The sequence below is a fragment of the Paramisgurnus dabryanus genome, chromosome 18, assembly GCF_030506205.2.
Source record: "Paramisgurnus dabryanus chromosome 18, PD_genome_1.1, whole genome shotgun sequence".
Lineage (NCBI taxonomy): Eukaryota > Metazoa > Chordata > Actinopteri > Cypriniformes > Cobitidae > Paramisgurnus > Paramisgurnus dabryanus.
The window spans coordinates 15063258-15079561 of record NC_133354.1 but is presented as its reverse complement, the minus strand read 5'-3'; the positions used below and the strand labels follow the sequence as shown (position 1 = coordinate 15079561).

General features: G+C 37.1%; 1 protein-coding gene across 1 annotated transcript in view; it reads right to left on the bottom strand.

The window, feature by feature from the left end:
• Positions 1-16304, bottom strand: part of myo7ab (myosin VIIAb) — a 36549-nt gene that overhangs the window by 17460 nt on the left and 2785 nt on the right. The window contains exons 2-19 of the mRNA XM_065286871.1: positions 11350-11413; positions 11101-11214; positions 10565-10717; positions 9737-9921; positions 9526-9647; positions 8358-8500; positions 7506-7619; positions 7259-7412; positions 7104-7180; positions 5710-5829; positions 5470-5612; positions 5184-5394; positions 4922-5057; positions 3160-3266; positions 1551-1688; positions 817-979; positions 604-692; positions 5-99 (exon numbers count right to left, since the gene is read on the bottom strand). Of these exons, the coding sequence (XP_065142943.1) occupies positions 5-99; positions 604-692; positions 817-979; positions 1551-1688; positions 3160-3266; positions 4922-5057; positions 5184-5394; positions 5470-5612; positions 5710-5829; positions 7104-7180; positions 7259-7412; positions 7506-7619; positions 8358-8500; positions 9526-9647; positions 9737-9921; positions 10565-10717; positions 11101-11214; positions 11350-11367 (2282 nt within the window). The 5' untranslated portion in view covers positions 11368-11413. The remainder of the gene's footprint in view (positions 1-4; positions 100-603; positions 693-816; positions 980-1550; positions 1689-3159; positions 3267-4921; positions 5058-5183; positions 5395-5469; positions 5613-5709; positions 5830-7103; positions 7181-7258; positions 7413-7505; positions 7620-8357; positions 8501-9525; positions 9648-9736; positions 9922-10564; positions 10718-11100; positions 11215-11349; positions 11414-16304) is intronic.

Below are 16304 nucleotides of genomic sequence, written 5' to 3'. Positions count from 1 at the left end.
TTACCTTTCCTTCAACCCCCTTGCAGCTTTCTGGATGAGAACAACCTTTTCAGTTATCGCTTTATCTCTTTCCATTTCTAGCTGCATGTCATGATGATCCTACAGCAAGAGACCAAATTATAAGTGGGGGTGTTTGTAAAAATCCAGGCTATAGTCTCAATCTAATTATGAGATAAGGAGCATCAAAGTTTGATTTTACTTTCATTTTGATATGACCTTACTGAGTCACTATTATATTGCATTATAATATAATAAGACATAAGACTGGGTTTTTACAAGTAGGGTCACATATGTCACATTTCCGTTAACTCTATAGTATATATCACAATGGCAAGCACTGACTGAAATCACCAGCACTAATCTGATTGGTTAGTTTATGTGTCAGTCACTTAGGTACTCTTCCTGTATTTGTGTGAGGTGCATAGACAAAATAAGCAGCTAAATGTCAAAGCATATCTACATAAGACAAAAATTTGGTTGATTTAACCCATGGTTGGGTAAATATTGGAGAAACCCCATTATTGGTTTATAAACAAACCTATGCTGGGTTGAAACAACCCAATTATTACTACAGAAAATAAAAACTTCAAAAATTCGGCAAACCTTCAAAAAGATTTTGGTCTTTCCTATCTGCCAGTCAACATCTTTCTGCAGAACCGATACAACTATTCGCTGACAGGTCCCTCGCAGATCTTCCTGTAAAAGCACCCATCATATTGTCACTACTTTTCAAACAATATCAGCATGTGGTAAATCTAACACACCAAAAATCTGTCGAACACAAAACATGCTTCAGTACCGATGACTGCATTAGACCTGCCTGCTTGTTCGCTGGTTTTACTCCAGGCATGAGGACACGATAACGGTCAACAAACTCGGCAAATGTGTAGCGAATGGGATATCCGGCTCTGCGTATGCGAATGGTCTGCATCATACCAGAGTAGCGCAACTGCCTGACACACAAACCTCTATCAAACATCTGCAGAGGAAAGAACAAGTGTTGTAAGCAAGGACTTATTATCCAAAATTCAAGGATCTTCATGTAGAAAACTTTCATAGTGATACTGTACCAGAGATAATATATACAAAAATGCTATTTTTACTGCAATAATTAGGGCTGCAAGGTATATTGAGGCTGCAAATGTGCATATTGCAATAATTTGAAATACTCCTCAAAAGTTATGTAGTTATTTTAGATTGATGCAGATAGCAGAAAGATTGTATAGGGCAGTTATATTTATAAGGATAGTTCCCCAAATGAGCAATGTTTATAGCCAAACTGTTTTGGGGCACCATTAACTTCCATTGTATTTGTTTCCTACTGCAGAAGTCAATCGTGATCCTGCTTGATTACAAATATCCTCCTTTGTGTTCAGCAGAACAAAGAAATACATACAGGTTTGGAAAAACTTGAGGCATTAGCAATAACAATCGTTTCATAATAACAATAATAGCTATAAAGTTAATTAAAAACAAAAGCAAAACTCTCACACAGTTTTTAAATGATATGCATTGCTTTTAGTCACACGCTGCAACACAAACCGACTTACCATGGGCTTTTTGAGTTCATTGGGTTTGATGCAGCGCACAAAAAACGGCTGACAAACGCTTAGGGTCCTCATGAGCAGCTCCAGCGAGCGTTTAAACTGACTGCTCAAAGTCGGGGAGCGCTTCCTGGTCTCTACTCCCTGAAAATACAAACATTCTGCTATTAAGTACATTTGTGCAGAAGTTAACAAATATGAAAGCACACATACACTTCACAATGAACACCACACAAAGCTACAACTAAATCCATCCTATGCACATAACAAAGGCACGGTTTGGTTTTTACTTCTCTGTGTGGCCATTTTTTCATCCAACCTTTTCTTCTGTCTATCAAATTTCTTGTAAACATAGTCCTGGTATATTTTCTCTCATTATTTTCCTTTAGGTTCTTCATTGGTTCTCCTTTATTCACTCTTAATTCGCTCCTATTCCTTTTGCTATGCATGCAAACGCTTTAAGAAGGCAGCGGGGTGCGTGCATGCGAAGATAAAGTACTCAAGCGGTTTCCCCTTTCTCAATCTTCTCACAGTGCCAAGAAAAAGTAAATGGAAAGGTTTTCTCTCGCAAAGACCTCAAAATAATGCCAGCGAGAACAAGCCACATCTAACTCTAAACTGAACCTCCATGTGATGGGTGTTGATGACTAATGTTTTCCCACAGTTCACTGCACTGTTATATTTATTAAAGAAATAGTTCACCCCGGTGAGAAGGTATGTTTATGTTAAGTTATTTATAGCAAAATTGAGTGAATTTGAAAGCACATCAGAAACGTCATTGGTGTTCCACAAAAGAAGTAAAGTCATTTAAATTAAACATTGTACTGTAAATGCGTTTCTGTAGATTGGTTAGCAATGGTAAAGTCATTGGTTCAAGTCCAAGAATAACACATTCTGATTAAATGTGCGTAACTTGAATGCACTGCAAAGTGTCAGCCAAATGCATAAACTTGCATTTTGGGGCAAACTACCCCTTTAAATCCTTTTGTCAGCCTTTACTGACTACCTCAACAGAAACCATTGCCATTGGAGAAAAAACCACAGGAATGAGTTTCAGCGAAGGACTATAAAGGAAATGTGTAGTTCAACAGGGACACAAAACTACTGGGGTGATCACCATTGATTACCTTTTGAAGGGATGTAGTTGGCTCCAAATAGCCACATAGAAACTGAGGTCAAATATAAAGTGGAAAAACGATTATAAGACGATGAAACAAAAAAGAGAGAGAGAGAAAGAGAGAGAGTTGACTGCTGTTAGCCAAGTCTGCTGATAATCAGCCAGAAGAGATTATAGCTGACATACACAAAGACTTCAGGAAAAAAGCTGTGTAAGCCATACGGCGCTGACATTGTCACATGGATGGCCCATGTTGAAAGGCCAGTGTTATTAAAATGAAATGAAAGTTCACTCATTTGTAACGCAGTCACTTCTATTGAGGTACTTACTCATTCATGAGGGCAATTATATTTGCATAGGTCATCTTTTGCTTTTTTATTATGCAACCCTGACATAAACCTCCTGCATGGCCAGCATTTGGCCCTCTCAGAGATCTGGTGTGTCATGAGCATGTTAATGACGAGCAAATATGGATTCAGTATTGAAAAAGGGCATCACCATGGCAACATCAGCTTGGAAGATCTGCTTGATGAACTTGTTTTTGGACGAGTGCACCAGTTGGATGATGTCACTATGGAGGCTGTCTCGGTTTTTTTCCAGGAAACCTGAATGGTGAACCAAAAGCACAATAGTATTTTTTATTGAAAATACAAAAATGAATTTATTTTCAGTATTTGTCATTCCTATTTTTTTTTAAAAAACATCACACGGTTTATAAGGTTGTATTTGAAGAGTTTGGTTACAAAACGCAATAAATCCATTTTGACTAATTTGGGTAAAAATGTGTTTTCTATACCAAGAAAGTGACAAGATGAAAACCACTATTTTTTGTTACAAACTTTCACATAGCATCCTTAGGTTATAATAACATTAAAAATTCTAATCCATAATCTGATTATTTTTCAACAAAATGCAATAAATCCAAGTTTATTTTCAAAATGCTATAAATCTATTAAATCAATACATAAATGTTGATTCATCTTTGCCATGTTATATTCATTTAGGTGACTAGTGGTGATTAAAAAATAAACATTAATGGCATTAATAAAAACACACTTTGTCATATTACAAACACTGTCATTGCTGCTGTCATCCTTGGGACGTCGTCACTGAACTTTTTTGACAGCGATCAGCTGTAAAATATTTTGGTCCCGCTCAATTTTCGTTGACTTTGTGTAAAATAATGGAAAGTTTTTCATAAGATCCCTTTGGGTTAATGTGTTAGCATGACAGAAGCTTGATGCTGTCGGGAGAACAAGCAACAGCCGGCATTTTTTTGTCTCCCGAGTGCCTCTCACGTAAATTATTTGATTTTTAAAGGCTTATGTTTCTTTCCCGTATCAGAAAACCATTGCGTTTTGGAAAAACTGGAAAAAATATGACAGAATAACACGGCGGATATTGTATTTTGCGTAAAATTAAGAATACTAACCTGATACAATAGTGATTCTTGCGGTAACAATTTTTTTCAAATGGCATTTAACGCGTTTTGGAACCAAACTCTTCATTTGTTTGTTGCATTAGCTAGCATTCACTTACAATAAGCAATAGTTTTACAATTGTTTATGTTAGTAAACTAATGTAAACAAGTACAACTTATTTTTAAAGTGCATTAGTAAAGGCCAAAATTCACATATACTAAGATTAATAAATTATGTAGATGTAATGCATTAACTAATGTTAACAAACACAACCTGTTTGTGTACAAGCTTAAAGTCGCCATGAAACGGAAGTAGCGATTGCCTTATTTTCCCCGTGGTGACGTATATCCGAATGAAACGGCTTTTGAGATGAAATAAGGCAGGGCTGGATTTGAATTTGTCCATCGAGATCTGATTGGATCGTTTGAAGTTGGGTCGTGTTGCTAATTGCTAATCACTGCGATCTTCTCCCGGACCCCGCCCACCTGCCATACTTTTGACCGGAAGTGAAGAGAGATCGTTTTGAGGAGGGGAGGAGATTTGCATTTTTGATTAAAGATTATGAGCACACACGAATTTTTAAAAAATAATGAAGCTCACAGATAAGTCATTTGTTAATAATACCACACTATTAAAAATACATATATAGTTTTTCATTTCAATTTCATTGCGACTTTAAGCATAGAAAACAGTGCCACTTTTTGTTGGGCCACAATTGTTGCAAATAAATAATTTTGTGAGTTCAGTTGGGACACTTTTTTGACACTGTCTGTTAAAAACGGTCCCAATCAACCTAAATTCACCTTTAATTTTATCTGTTTTAATATTTAAGGCAGTACCCTTAGTTTCATACTGCACCACTCCAGCAAAGTGCTGAATGCCAAACTGCGTCTCATGACTGTGTTTAGTGGTGATGTAGTTGGTATTTAGTTTGTGCTGAGAGTTGAGCTTGTTTAGCATCGTAGCATCCGTACCCTAAGAAACACAAAAAGGCATCATGTATGAGCAACAGAAGAGACAGACCTTGTTTGTAAAGGCTAATATTATAATCCAGCCATTTACAGAAGAGACTTGTCTCATGTGGTGCCAAAATCAAATTACCTTTGGAAACTTGCTCTCTTCATCAATAAGGGAAATGATATTCATAGGTTTGATGGCAATCATGTCCAAGGCATCCTGGTTGTCTGTAAACTCGATGTGTTGCCAGTTGATGTCCTCTAGGTTATACTCCTCCTGCTCTAACTTGAAAACGTGACGAACGAAGAATTGTTGCAGGTTCTCGTTCGCAAAGTTGATGCACAGTTGCTCAAAACTAAAGAAAAAAGGCACATGATGAGAAAAAACTAAACTTTTAACCACAACAAAGCTATGAGGACCTGATGCAGACCTGTTAACAGTGAAATTCTCAAAGCCGAAGATGTCAAGCAAGCCAATGGACCTGCTAGCAGACTTGTTTTCAGAGGACGGAGACCTGAAGATTGCCGCATTGATTTTATCCACTATCCACACAAACAACCTCCCGTAGATTCCCTGATGGAAACAAAGATCACAGCTCAGTGGTTACCACCAACTTCCGTGACAAATCTTGAGCTAGAAAAAAACATTTGCTGATTTAAATCAACATTACTTTGACAAATGCATCGCGGACGTCCAGCCCCTGGTCCATACTGAGAGGGGTGGACACACTTTCACCCCTGGTGATCAGTGTGCGGGTGGTCAGACACGTCATAACATCTTGAGGGTCCACCTGTAGAAAGAATGCACATTACCAATCATTATTTAGAGATAAACATATAAGCCTTTCATCTATTAACTTTTTGGTACCTTAAGTTGGTATAGTATTGAGTAAGGTCATGGGTTCGATCCAAGGGAACACACCTACTGATAAAATGTAATCCTTGCAGATTGCTTTGGCTAACAGTGTCTTCCAAATGCACATGAAGTAAAGATTTTTTTTCAACATAAAATTTTTGGGGTGTAAACAACTAAAGTAAAGTAAAATATTTTCACCCAAAATATTCATAAATATATACGGTATATTAGATGTTGCCTTGGCTACGGCAGTACAATGGAATGAATGCGTCAAATAGAGCCGCCATCTTGAAACAGGGGAGTCCCTTCTCTTTAATGCATCAGCGTCAATGTAGACAAAGGTGTTACGGAAATAAAATCACCATAAATCGTCATGAATGCAATTTTCTATGTTTTTTTGTTTGTTTGTTCCAACGGTCAGACACGTATCTAGCATTGAGTCCAGAGAAAATGTAAAGTTTTTATATCAAGAAAATCTACTTTTTCTAAATAAAATGCATAGTGCTAGTAGGCCTAACATCCATACGCAGCACAAAAGTCTGACATCGTCCATGAATTCGAAGTACAGGCAGACATAGAAGCGTTACCTAGCTACTTCCCATGACAAGACCCCTGTTCCAAGATGGCGGCGGTTTTGACGCATACAACCCTAAGGCGACAAAATATTTATGAATTCCACATTTTTTAAGGATTTCAGTACAGATATAAGACTAAAAGAAAGAGCCATATATATCTTTTGCCACCAGGGGGCAGACACAAGCAAAGAAAATGGTTTTGACAAAAATCACGAACACAGCTACTCAAATCAAACTTAAAACACCATCTGTAAAACAAAGACTCTGGACTGTGGTAACATAAATGCAGACACAGAAATTGAACAGACCGACAGTATAGCGCTGCAGGCAGCATGTCTGAACAGACTTGTCACGCTGTGCCAGTGTCTCCAATAACAACATTCGAATGAAAGTCTGATCCTTACTAATGACTACATTTATCTCTAACTCTTCTCTCGCTACTGCAAAGATAAAGCAGAAATACAAAGCTAATGAGAGAGAGAGGAATCTCCACAAACCCCTTCCAAGAAACACCAGCTCTGGCACAGCCACCCATGTGCCATCTTAAAACTACACCAAAGCAAACAGACATCTACAATATCTTTCTAACAGCATATCTGTCTATTCAGAAACGAGTCACATTAAATCATCTCACCTCTAGTAGGGCGGCTGCTTTGGCCAGGTCCGGTGAGCGAACCACCACGCACGTATCAAGGTTTTTAAGGGTTCGAGCTGTGTAAAACAATATACAATCTTATGCTGGACCATCAATCATTCATATTAACACTGTCTTCATGCTATGTATCTAACCTTCGTAACGCATATTGCCCATATGCAGGATCGCAGCCAACAGTTTGGAGATCTCCCAGTTCTCGGTGTCGGTAAACATCAGGACCTTCATGGCTGAAAGGATGCTGGAATATTCCTTCATATCTTTCCTCCCCTCACACACTGTACAGTTACCCTGGATGACAAGCCAAGAGAGAAGGACACAGGTGACACACAATATATTTAATAATATAATATAAAAAATCTCAGAGGGCCATGAAGTCCTTACCATAGTAAGATATGTGTAGTCTGTAGCCAGTCCAAGACCTAGTTTAGTCTTTTGATCAGGGCTCATGCCTGCTAACATACAGTAGAAAATATGGTAGTTTCTCTCATCTGGTGCCTAAAAAGAAAATAACAATCTCATTAGTGACATCATCACAATAAATAATAAAAACTACAGTAGTAGATCATTGAGTTACCAGCGCAAAAGGTCAAGGATTCAATCAAGCACACATACGGATAAAACAGACTGCTTTCACGGGAAGTCGTGTTATAGTCACACAAAATTTTATTTATTTGTGTCCATGTCACGAAATTCAGCTTTTTTCATGCCTTGAGCCTGAATGTCTTTTTCGTGACACGATTTTCTTTTTTGTGTCATTTTATGTATTGTTTTTTCATTGTTTTTTCCTGTTTTCTTACCTTGTTGCTTGGGGTTAGGGTTAGAATCACTTTCTGTTACATTTTTAGACATCCTAACCCAAACCCCAACTCCAGGAGAGAATAGTTTTAAAAGTGGAAGAAAAACATGTAGAAACCAATACATAAAAGTACATCCTAACCCAAACCCCAAATCTAACCCCAACCCCAAGCGACAATTATTTAAAAATAGAAAAAGAAAAGATAAAACAACACATAAAATGAAACGAAAAAGAAAGTCGTGCCATGGACACAAATAAATTAATCAAATTTTGCATGACTATAACACGACCTTCCCTGAGATCATGTTGCGATAAAAAATGTGCGTCTTGTAATGCTATTTAAGTCCTTTGGATAAAGCATATGCTAAATAAATACATGTAAATGGCTTTAGATAACAGTGTCTGCCGAATGCATAAATGAAAATGTAATTTCTCACCTGTCTGCAAACTCTAGATTTCTCCAGCAGATACTGCTCGATCTTTGCCCCCTCGATAGCGCCACGCTTGTTGAAGTGAATATCAATGTATTTCCCAAACCGGCTGGAGTTATCATTGCGTATGGTCTTGGCATTACCGAATGCTGTGGAAACAACGAACACTTCAAAGAAATCTCACTCACACAAGGTTACATACTTATTATTATATGGCACTATGAAATGCTTGATTCTGATTGGCCAGTGGCAAAATTTTGAGGTTTATTGTTCTACAATTTTTTTTTTTTTAATAATGCAGCTTGAGGCTTGCTGTGAAGCAACATTGCTATCCACAGAGCCACTGTGCCGCCTGGTGTAATTTAATAATCACAAATAAATTCAATATTAATATTCATCATTCATAAAATATATGAGGTTTTATTTAGAAAAGATTTAACCATGCATGTTCATCTTGTAATAAGCGAGATAACCTACAGCTAGCCGGTAGTTATAGCAAATAAATCCGTAAAGAAGTAGTCTAGTTACATAAGTCTTTCGTTATCCTTTATAAAGGACTGGACAAAATTCTGAATATACATATTTATATACATAAATACACATATTTTAAATATATATTGTGAAAATTTATATTCATTACATGAACTGGCCACACCTACAGGATGTTGAATCTGAATTTAAATTGGAATTACAGGAAATTACTGAAATTAATTAACAAAATTACAATATTTTCTCAGTCCACAAGTAAAAAAAGACCAAATACATACATTTTAAATGTTTAAATTTCCTCTCTGATATACAGAATATACTCGTTAGATTTAATTTTGTCATAAAATGTATTGACATGTTTTGGTAAACAAAAATCCCAAATTGTCCAAAGCCTAAAGCCAGCTCTGGCAGCTCATGAAGATTTATGCATGTGAACAGCTCTGGAATGCCGGGCATGAATCCAAAAGCCCTTATAGCAAAAGTGTAAAATGCTATTAAAGGTGTAGAGCAGATCATAGGGCAGATCGCTATGCCGTGACCTAAAATTGGTGCTCTTATCTTCCAAGGCAAGTTAAAGAAAAGCAATTTCCTTGGACACTAAACTACTGTACCACTGAAAAACATTGAATGAATGTGAAACAGAACTTTTCTTGTTTACGTCATTAGCTGTTAAGATCTTCCTGACCTTCTAAAATAGGATTGGCCTCCAGAACCTGCTGCTCAATCCAGGAGTGTTGCCCACTGATAGCCGCCAAAAACTGCAAGATCAACTTGGTGCTTTCGGTCTTTCCAGCTCCAGATTCACCACTTCACACATAAACACATGTATATACACACAGATTCAACATTATTATGGTAACACATTGGCTTTAAAGTGTATTAGTTTATTATTTTACCTAATTATACAGCACTGATCCTTGTTGTTTTTTTGCATATTAAAGTAGCAGTTATCCGCAATGCTAAAAATGTGGGGGGGCATCTCTCCTATCTTTTTGTTTGTGTAGAGACGGATCTGGTCAGCCGTGTAGATGGGCAGAAGCTGATATGGATTCACTGCTACCAAGATTGATCCTGTGTATGTCTGAAATACAGTAGGGTCCAAAAGTCCTCATTGAAAACCAGAGATTTAAATGTCATTTAAAAATGGAAATAAAATCAAAAATATTTGGTGAGTCACAGCATTGCTTATGATAGGCTTGTTCAAAAAGGCACAGGGGTTTCTTGAGAGACCATTTACTCTCTGATTGCCCATTTACTGAAATAATGCACAAATCAATTTACATGGCTATGACAAAGTTAAAATCCCTGGCATCAAGTATTCTAGTGGTTACAATCTTTGGAGTATTCGTTGATGAAAAGGTCTTATTTCACAAAGGCAATTTGATGTGAAAAAAAAACCAATGACCTTGAAAGCCGTCTACACAATGTTAGAAACCAAAACAAATCATTCATTCATTTCTCTCAATCATTTTTATAAAACGATAGACCCTGATTTCAGTTTCAGCGATCAGTGCCTGTAAAATATTTTGGTCTCCTTGCAATGTATAGTCATAAATCAATGCAAATGTTCCAATGATAGACTATTTCTCTTTGAGATCCAATTTTGCAGGGCTAAATCTTTAAAAATGTACTTAAAAGTAAGTACAAAAACAACAAGCTGATGGTAATGAGGAGAAAAGTAACATCAAAGACAAGAAAGAAAAATGTAAAGCTATTATACTTACATATATAACTCTGTCATTGTAACGGATCAACAGATTTCGGAGGATTCCAGCCTCATTCAGGTCTCCGAGACGGATCATGTCCTCCACTCCATGAATAGAGGTTGGGTGCATAGGCTTGATGTTTGTAGCATTCTGGAGAGAGATCCTATGCTCCTATATGGAAAACAAGACAAGACTACTGCCAAAGAAACCAACAACAAAATAATTGAAGAGTTTAGGTGCAAAACCCTCTAAGTGTGTCTGACATGTTTTCTTGTAAATTAGCATTTTTTTTTATCAGACTTGATTTTGCCAACAAAGCACTATTTCTGAATAACCTGAGCGGGTTTAAAGCACAACGTATAATATGTTCGGTAAAAGCATTTGGTTAATACCATTATCTAATTCAAACAGAGGTGACGTTTAGCAGCTTTTGCATCTGAGCTCCTCAATTCAACAATCATTTCTGAATGACAAGAGCTTTTTAGTTTACCAACTTGTGTTGTCTCCTAGTTGAGACAGTATTATGAATAGTAGCCTACACCCTAAAAACCCACCTTTCCTTCATCGTCAAGAACCTGAATATGACCTGAGTCACAGAGTTTGACCACGGCACCAACAGGGACGTCAAATTCCTGACCTGTTCTGAGGTCTAACCAGACATAGTCGCCCTATGGACAAACAAGAAATCAAATCTAATAAATCAATATAAAAAAATCAACAATAAAAAAATCAATACCAACAGAAGTGGCATGGTAAAAATAAACACATATGACAGTCTTTGGTCTTAATGTACTCTGTCTTACCTGTTGCAGAATGACCATGTTTCTGGTTTAAAACGATAACATTAGAAGTCACCATGTGAAGGTCCTACGACAGAAATACAGAGAAAGAGTGAAAAAGAAATCAGCAAAAATAAGACGTACTGGATAATTAGATCATTTTCAAAAAGGTCAAGGCAAAAAGGAAAGTAAGAGATCGTACATGGCTTGGCGCGTTAAGCGAAACATTGTTTGCATTATTTTGATCTAAAGATGTTATGCATTGACATAGAATATAACACATATATTCAAAATTAAAAAAATTTGACACTGGACCATAAAACCAGTCATAAGTCGCATAAGTATATTTGTAGCAATAGCCAAAAATACATTGTATGGGTCAAAATGATACATTTCTATGCCAAAAATTATAATTATATATCGTGGTATCCTAACAAAACCAAAGATCATTGTTAAGTTTATTTTAGCTTTCAGATAAATCTCAATTTGTCTTATGAACTTTTTTATAAAAGCATGAATCTACAAGTATGTATCAGAATATCTTTCAAGATACGCTCTGATCGGTGCTTCACAGGGCATCATACATTTTAAAATCACCCTAGTAAGGGCACAAGGACCAACTCATTCTAAGAATATTAATGACCAAAAACATTGCAGTGCACAGAAAATCTAATTCTATTAACAACGTAGGTCAAACCATGAAAAGACATTGCACCAGACAGCACAGACAAAACAGTCTGTGAATAAAGATCATTTAAACAGAAACAAAATGTAGTTACTCACTATATGAGATGAGCTAGCACTTACTGCTTCTGTTAGGGTGTAGCGTGTGTATTATATACTGTAAGTATTGTTGTACTTTATTTAAAATCTAACTATTTAAATCTTATACAATAGAGACATCAAAGTCCATAAAAATGTTGTACAGTATAATACTGCTAACACTTTACAATAAGATTTATTCCACTGTTGTTGTTGCCATCACCTGCTTTCAGATGGAGAGGCATTTACACAGCTGTATTTCACCAAGAAGCTAGGCAAAATCGCGTTCATAATTGTAGACGATCTTCAACAATTATGAACACAATTTTGCCTATAGCTTTTGGTGAAATACGGCTCTGTGTAGTAAATGCCGCTCCATCTGAAAGCAGGTGATAGCGGTTTACTACTAATCACCGAACCGGCTTCTCTGATGAGACACGAAATGAGAATCGCAGATGATTTTTTTCGCCAGCTCTATCATGTAGGCTATCTATATATATTTGCTAATTTTACTTCCATGACTAAAAGAAAATGACTTTTAAAGGTTTCAATACAAAAAAACAACAACTTTAATACAAATCAAAACAATGCATTTTTATGTTGCTCATAATTTGCATAAAGTTAAACATTTCTCAACCTTGTCGCGTGACTGGACACGCCCCATCTAGTCCCCAACGATTACCCTACAGTCACATTAGCTACAAAAGTGAGCGACACCGAGCGTCACGCACTCGCTTGATGGGCGTTCCATGGCAAGTATCTAAAAGCAGAATCAAAAGTCACTTTAGAGGTATTGTTAAGTTACAAGAACGATGTTTTTGGATTTAAAAGTATTTGTTTTTTTTTTTTTTCTCGATAAAAGTAAAAAATATATGAGATAAAATGCCAAACTTATCAGATATATACAGAGATACGCATTTTCCGCCATCTTGAATTATTTTCTTCGACTCGGCCACAGACCTACATCACGCTGCCCCTTCACTCCGATTGGCAGTCGCTTTGTCGCATCACTCAGCATTTGCATAAAATAGCCTTCTTGTCTATTTTGGCCCCACCTTGCTCGCGCAGCAGCGAGCTCGTTGCTTGTCGCTGGAAGACGGCCACTCCCATTGAAAATGAATTGTAGCCTGTCGCTCTGTCTCTTGTGGCTAATGTGACTGGGGAGTTACTGTCGCCTGTGTAGCCAGAAGTCACCAAGCTTTCATTGAAATCAAAGAGATCTCGTCGCTCTACTGCTAGTCGCTGCTGGTCTGAAGGCAGCTTTGAACTGGTGGTCTTCTTTCTCTACTTAGTTTTTCAGTTTACAAATTCTGTCATCTTAATAGGGAATCGGCATGGGTGAGCGCAACTGGCTTTTAAAAGGGATGAGAGATTGGTTTATTGCGTGTTACGCCCAAACACACCCATTACTCATTATGAGAATAGGAACAACCCTTTCAGACGGTGCACTAGTCCCACAATTTTTAAAATCGTTAAATTAGCAAAATTGGATTTAGAAACACCCTTGTAGATTGTGTGGCTAGATCATTAAAATAGGGCCCATTGTGTCACAAACTTTCCCTCGAACATCTATGGTAGGAATACGTGGTACTGCATGAAATTAATCCAGTGGTTGTCAAACTGGGGGGCGTGAGATGGTACCGGGGGGCCCAGTTGTATGACCTTTTATACAAATACATTAATGTATCATACATTCTGTGTAATTAACCCTCAGAAAAATTAGGCTACTAACCAACAGCACTACTTTGTATATCATTTAATATGTTTTATTTAATTAACATTCTAAGTTTGTAATTCTTTTCGGGCATGACATTTCTTTGGGGGGCAGGCGGGCGCAGTTGAAACATTGGTTTAATCTAACATCAAGGATAACAAAGGCGGGTACACCCCATTTGATTTGTTTAGAGTCATAGTCTCATATTATTTGCATATTATCTCCAAACACGTATTTCTTTGATTATATTTCATCTTAATTTCTATGTAGCTTGAACTACTAAGGTAACAAGATCAGTTTTGAGTGGAATTTAAAAAAACCTCAACAACACAATAGATCACTAATTGTGATATCTCACTGTGTCCTAAGAAGCCCAAATCTGATATTATTTTGATGTAACCATAGGAGGTACTGTGACTTTAAGCATAAGAAGGAGTATAACTGTATCAGTATTCCTGTGGATCACACTGAACACCCTTTAAACAAAATACTGCCTCTAGTTACTTTCCAAATATATTTGATCTATGTATTTATAGCTTTTGGCACTGGGAATAATTACTAAGGTTGTTCTTCCTCTCTTTTAACACAGCTGTGGGAGCAAATCCAACAATAGTTTTATTCAGGCAGAACATTACAGAATGCATGTTATTACAACCAGCATGAGGTGCAGTGCATTAAACCCACGAGACAATGAGTTTCCCTGAGTGATGTAAAGGCTAATAGACTCTGCTCTGAAATTACTCATTTACAATGACAAATAGAAGCTAATAGACTGAGGTTTGTAGGATTGAGAGGTAATGATAGAACTGTCTTTATTATACCACAACTGAATGAGACCACCTGACTCTAGACACACAGTTCAGTTCAGATTGGACACTCTAATAATTGGCCTGCCGACTGAGTCAAATCTACAGTTTGCTGTCAACTCCACATGTAGTCTCTTGGCTATAGTGATTAAGTGCTTAACTAAAAGCATTTTCGCTATTCTCTATCCTGTCTGGGCTTTTCAAATGGTGCCAAATGGATGCGTTCAATAGTCAGAGGAATATCTCCAAACCTGGACCTGGATCTACACATACACTGAACTCTCATTGTCAGCCGGACAATATACAACACTACACAGCACACATACTACAGGGTTCCCAAACCTTAATTCAAGGACTAAAAACCTTTCAAGGACTTTCAAGATCCAATACCGTCAAATTCAAGGACTAAATGTGGGGACACATTTCAAGTGAGAGCAAGGTTACATTGTGTTACCTTTAAAGATACATTGTTACAGTTCCCTTTCAAGGGAACTCGCGTTGCGTCACTGCGGTGACACTGTAGGGACACCTCCCAGGGTAAGTGCGTCTGAATGTGTTTTTATCAAATTCAACCAATGGTGAGGCTTAACGACAAAGACAGAGTGACGCGGGAGCCAGGACGTATATCACTATCTGAAATATTGCCAAAGATGGCATTAGAGGGACGCAGGAAGTATGGCAAGGGAGACGCAGCGCCTCATTCCCTTCTCAGGAAACAAAAGTTACATACGTAACCCGACTGGTTTTCATTTGTCAAAAACAACTGCAAAAAAGCATTTTGGTATGAATAAACCTTCGCATACAGAAGATATAAGCATTTAAAGCGAACAGTTTAGCATGTGTGCTTAAAAAGTCGAGAATTTTTATGATATTATCCTACACTACACAGGGAATAATATGGATTTTTTTCCAAACACTTTTTGCAAAAAATAGATTCAAACACTTTCAATGACCTGTATCTATGTATGTATATATTTTTAAACTTTCCAGGATTTTTTTCCCCCAGATTCGTAAACTTTCAAGGATTTCAAGGACCTGTGGGAACCCTGATGATACTATGGAAAAAAGATTTTTTGTCTTAACCCTCTGAGAAATAATTATATATGATCACTGTATTGCAAAAACAAGTGCTCTTAGATTTTGCACAGTATCAGGTAATAGACTATTGATCAGGACTGTGTATTTGAAAATCATGACATTTGTATTGGGCTTTAATGCTGTTTTAACACTTAAACAATTTGTGCTTATATCCTAAAAACACTGTTTGGCCTATAACTAAAATGTTTCAACATAAAGGAAATAAAATGACTGTATGCATGATACTCTTAAACATGAAACGTGTGCTCACAGCTTTTGTGACAACATAACTGTCCCAACAGTATTTTATTCATATACAATTGTATCATAACATTTGTACAATGGACAAGAATTGTTCTAGTTCACAGAACCTGGCTAGTAATATGGATAACTGTGGCATGCAAATTAGATATTTTGACTGTTATCCCATTTGCATAATTCCTGTAGAGAAGTATTGGCTAAGACAGGTACAGGTCACACAGTTACACTCGAGTTTGTAATACAGACACACCGATTCAAACTCTCATGTCGCTTCAGTCACCAAGGGGTTAACAGGACCTTCGGTTCAGTGTGGGTCAGATGGTCAGGTGAGTATAGAGGAGGGTGATGGGATTCTTTAG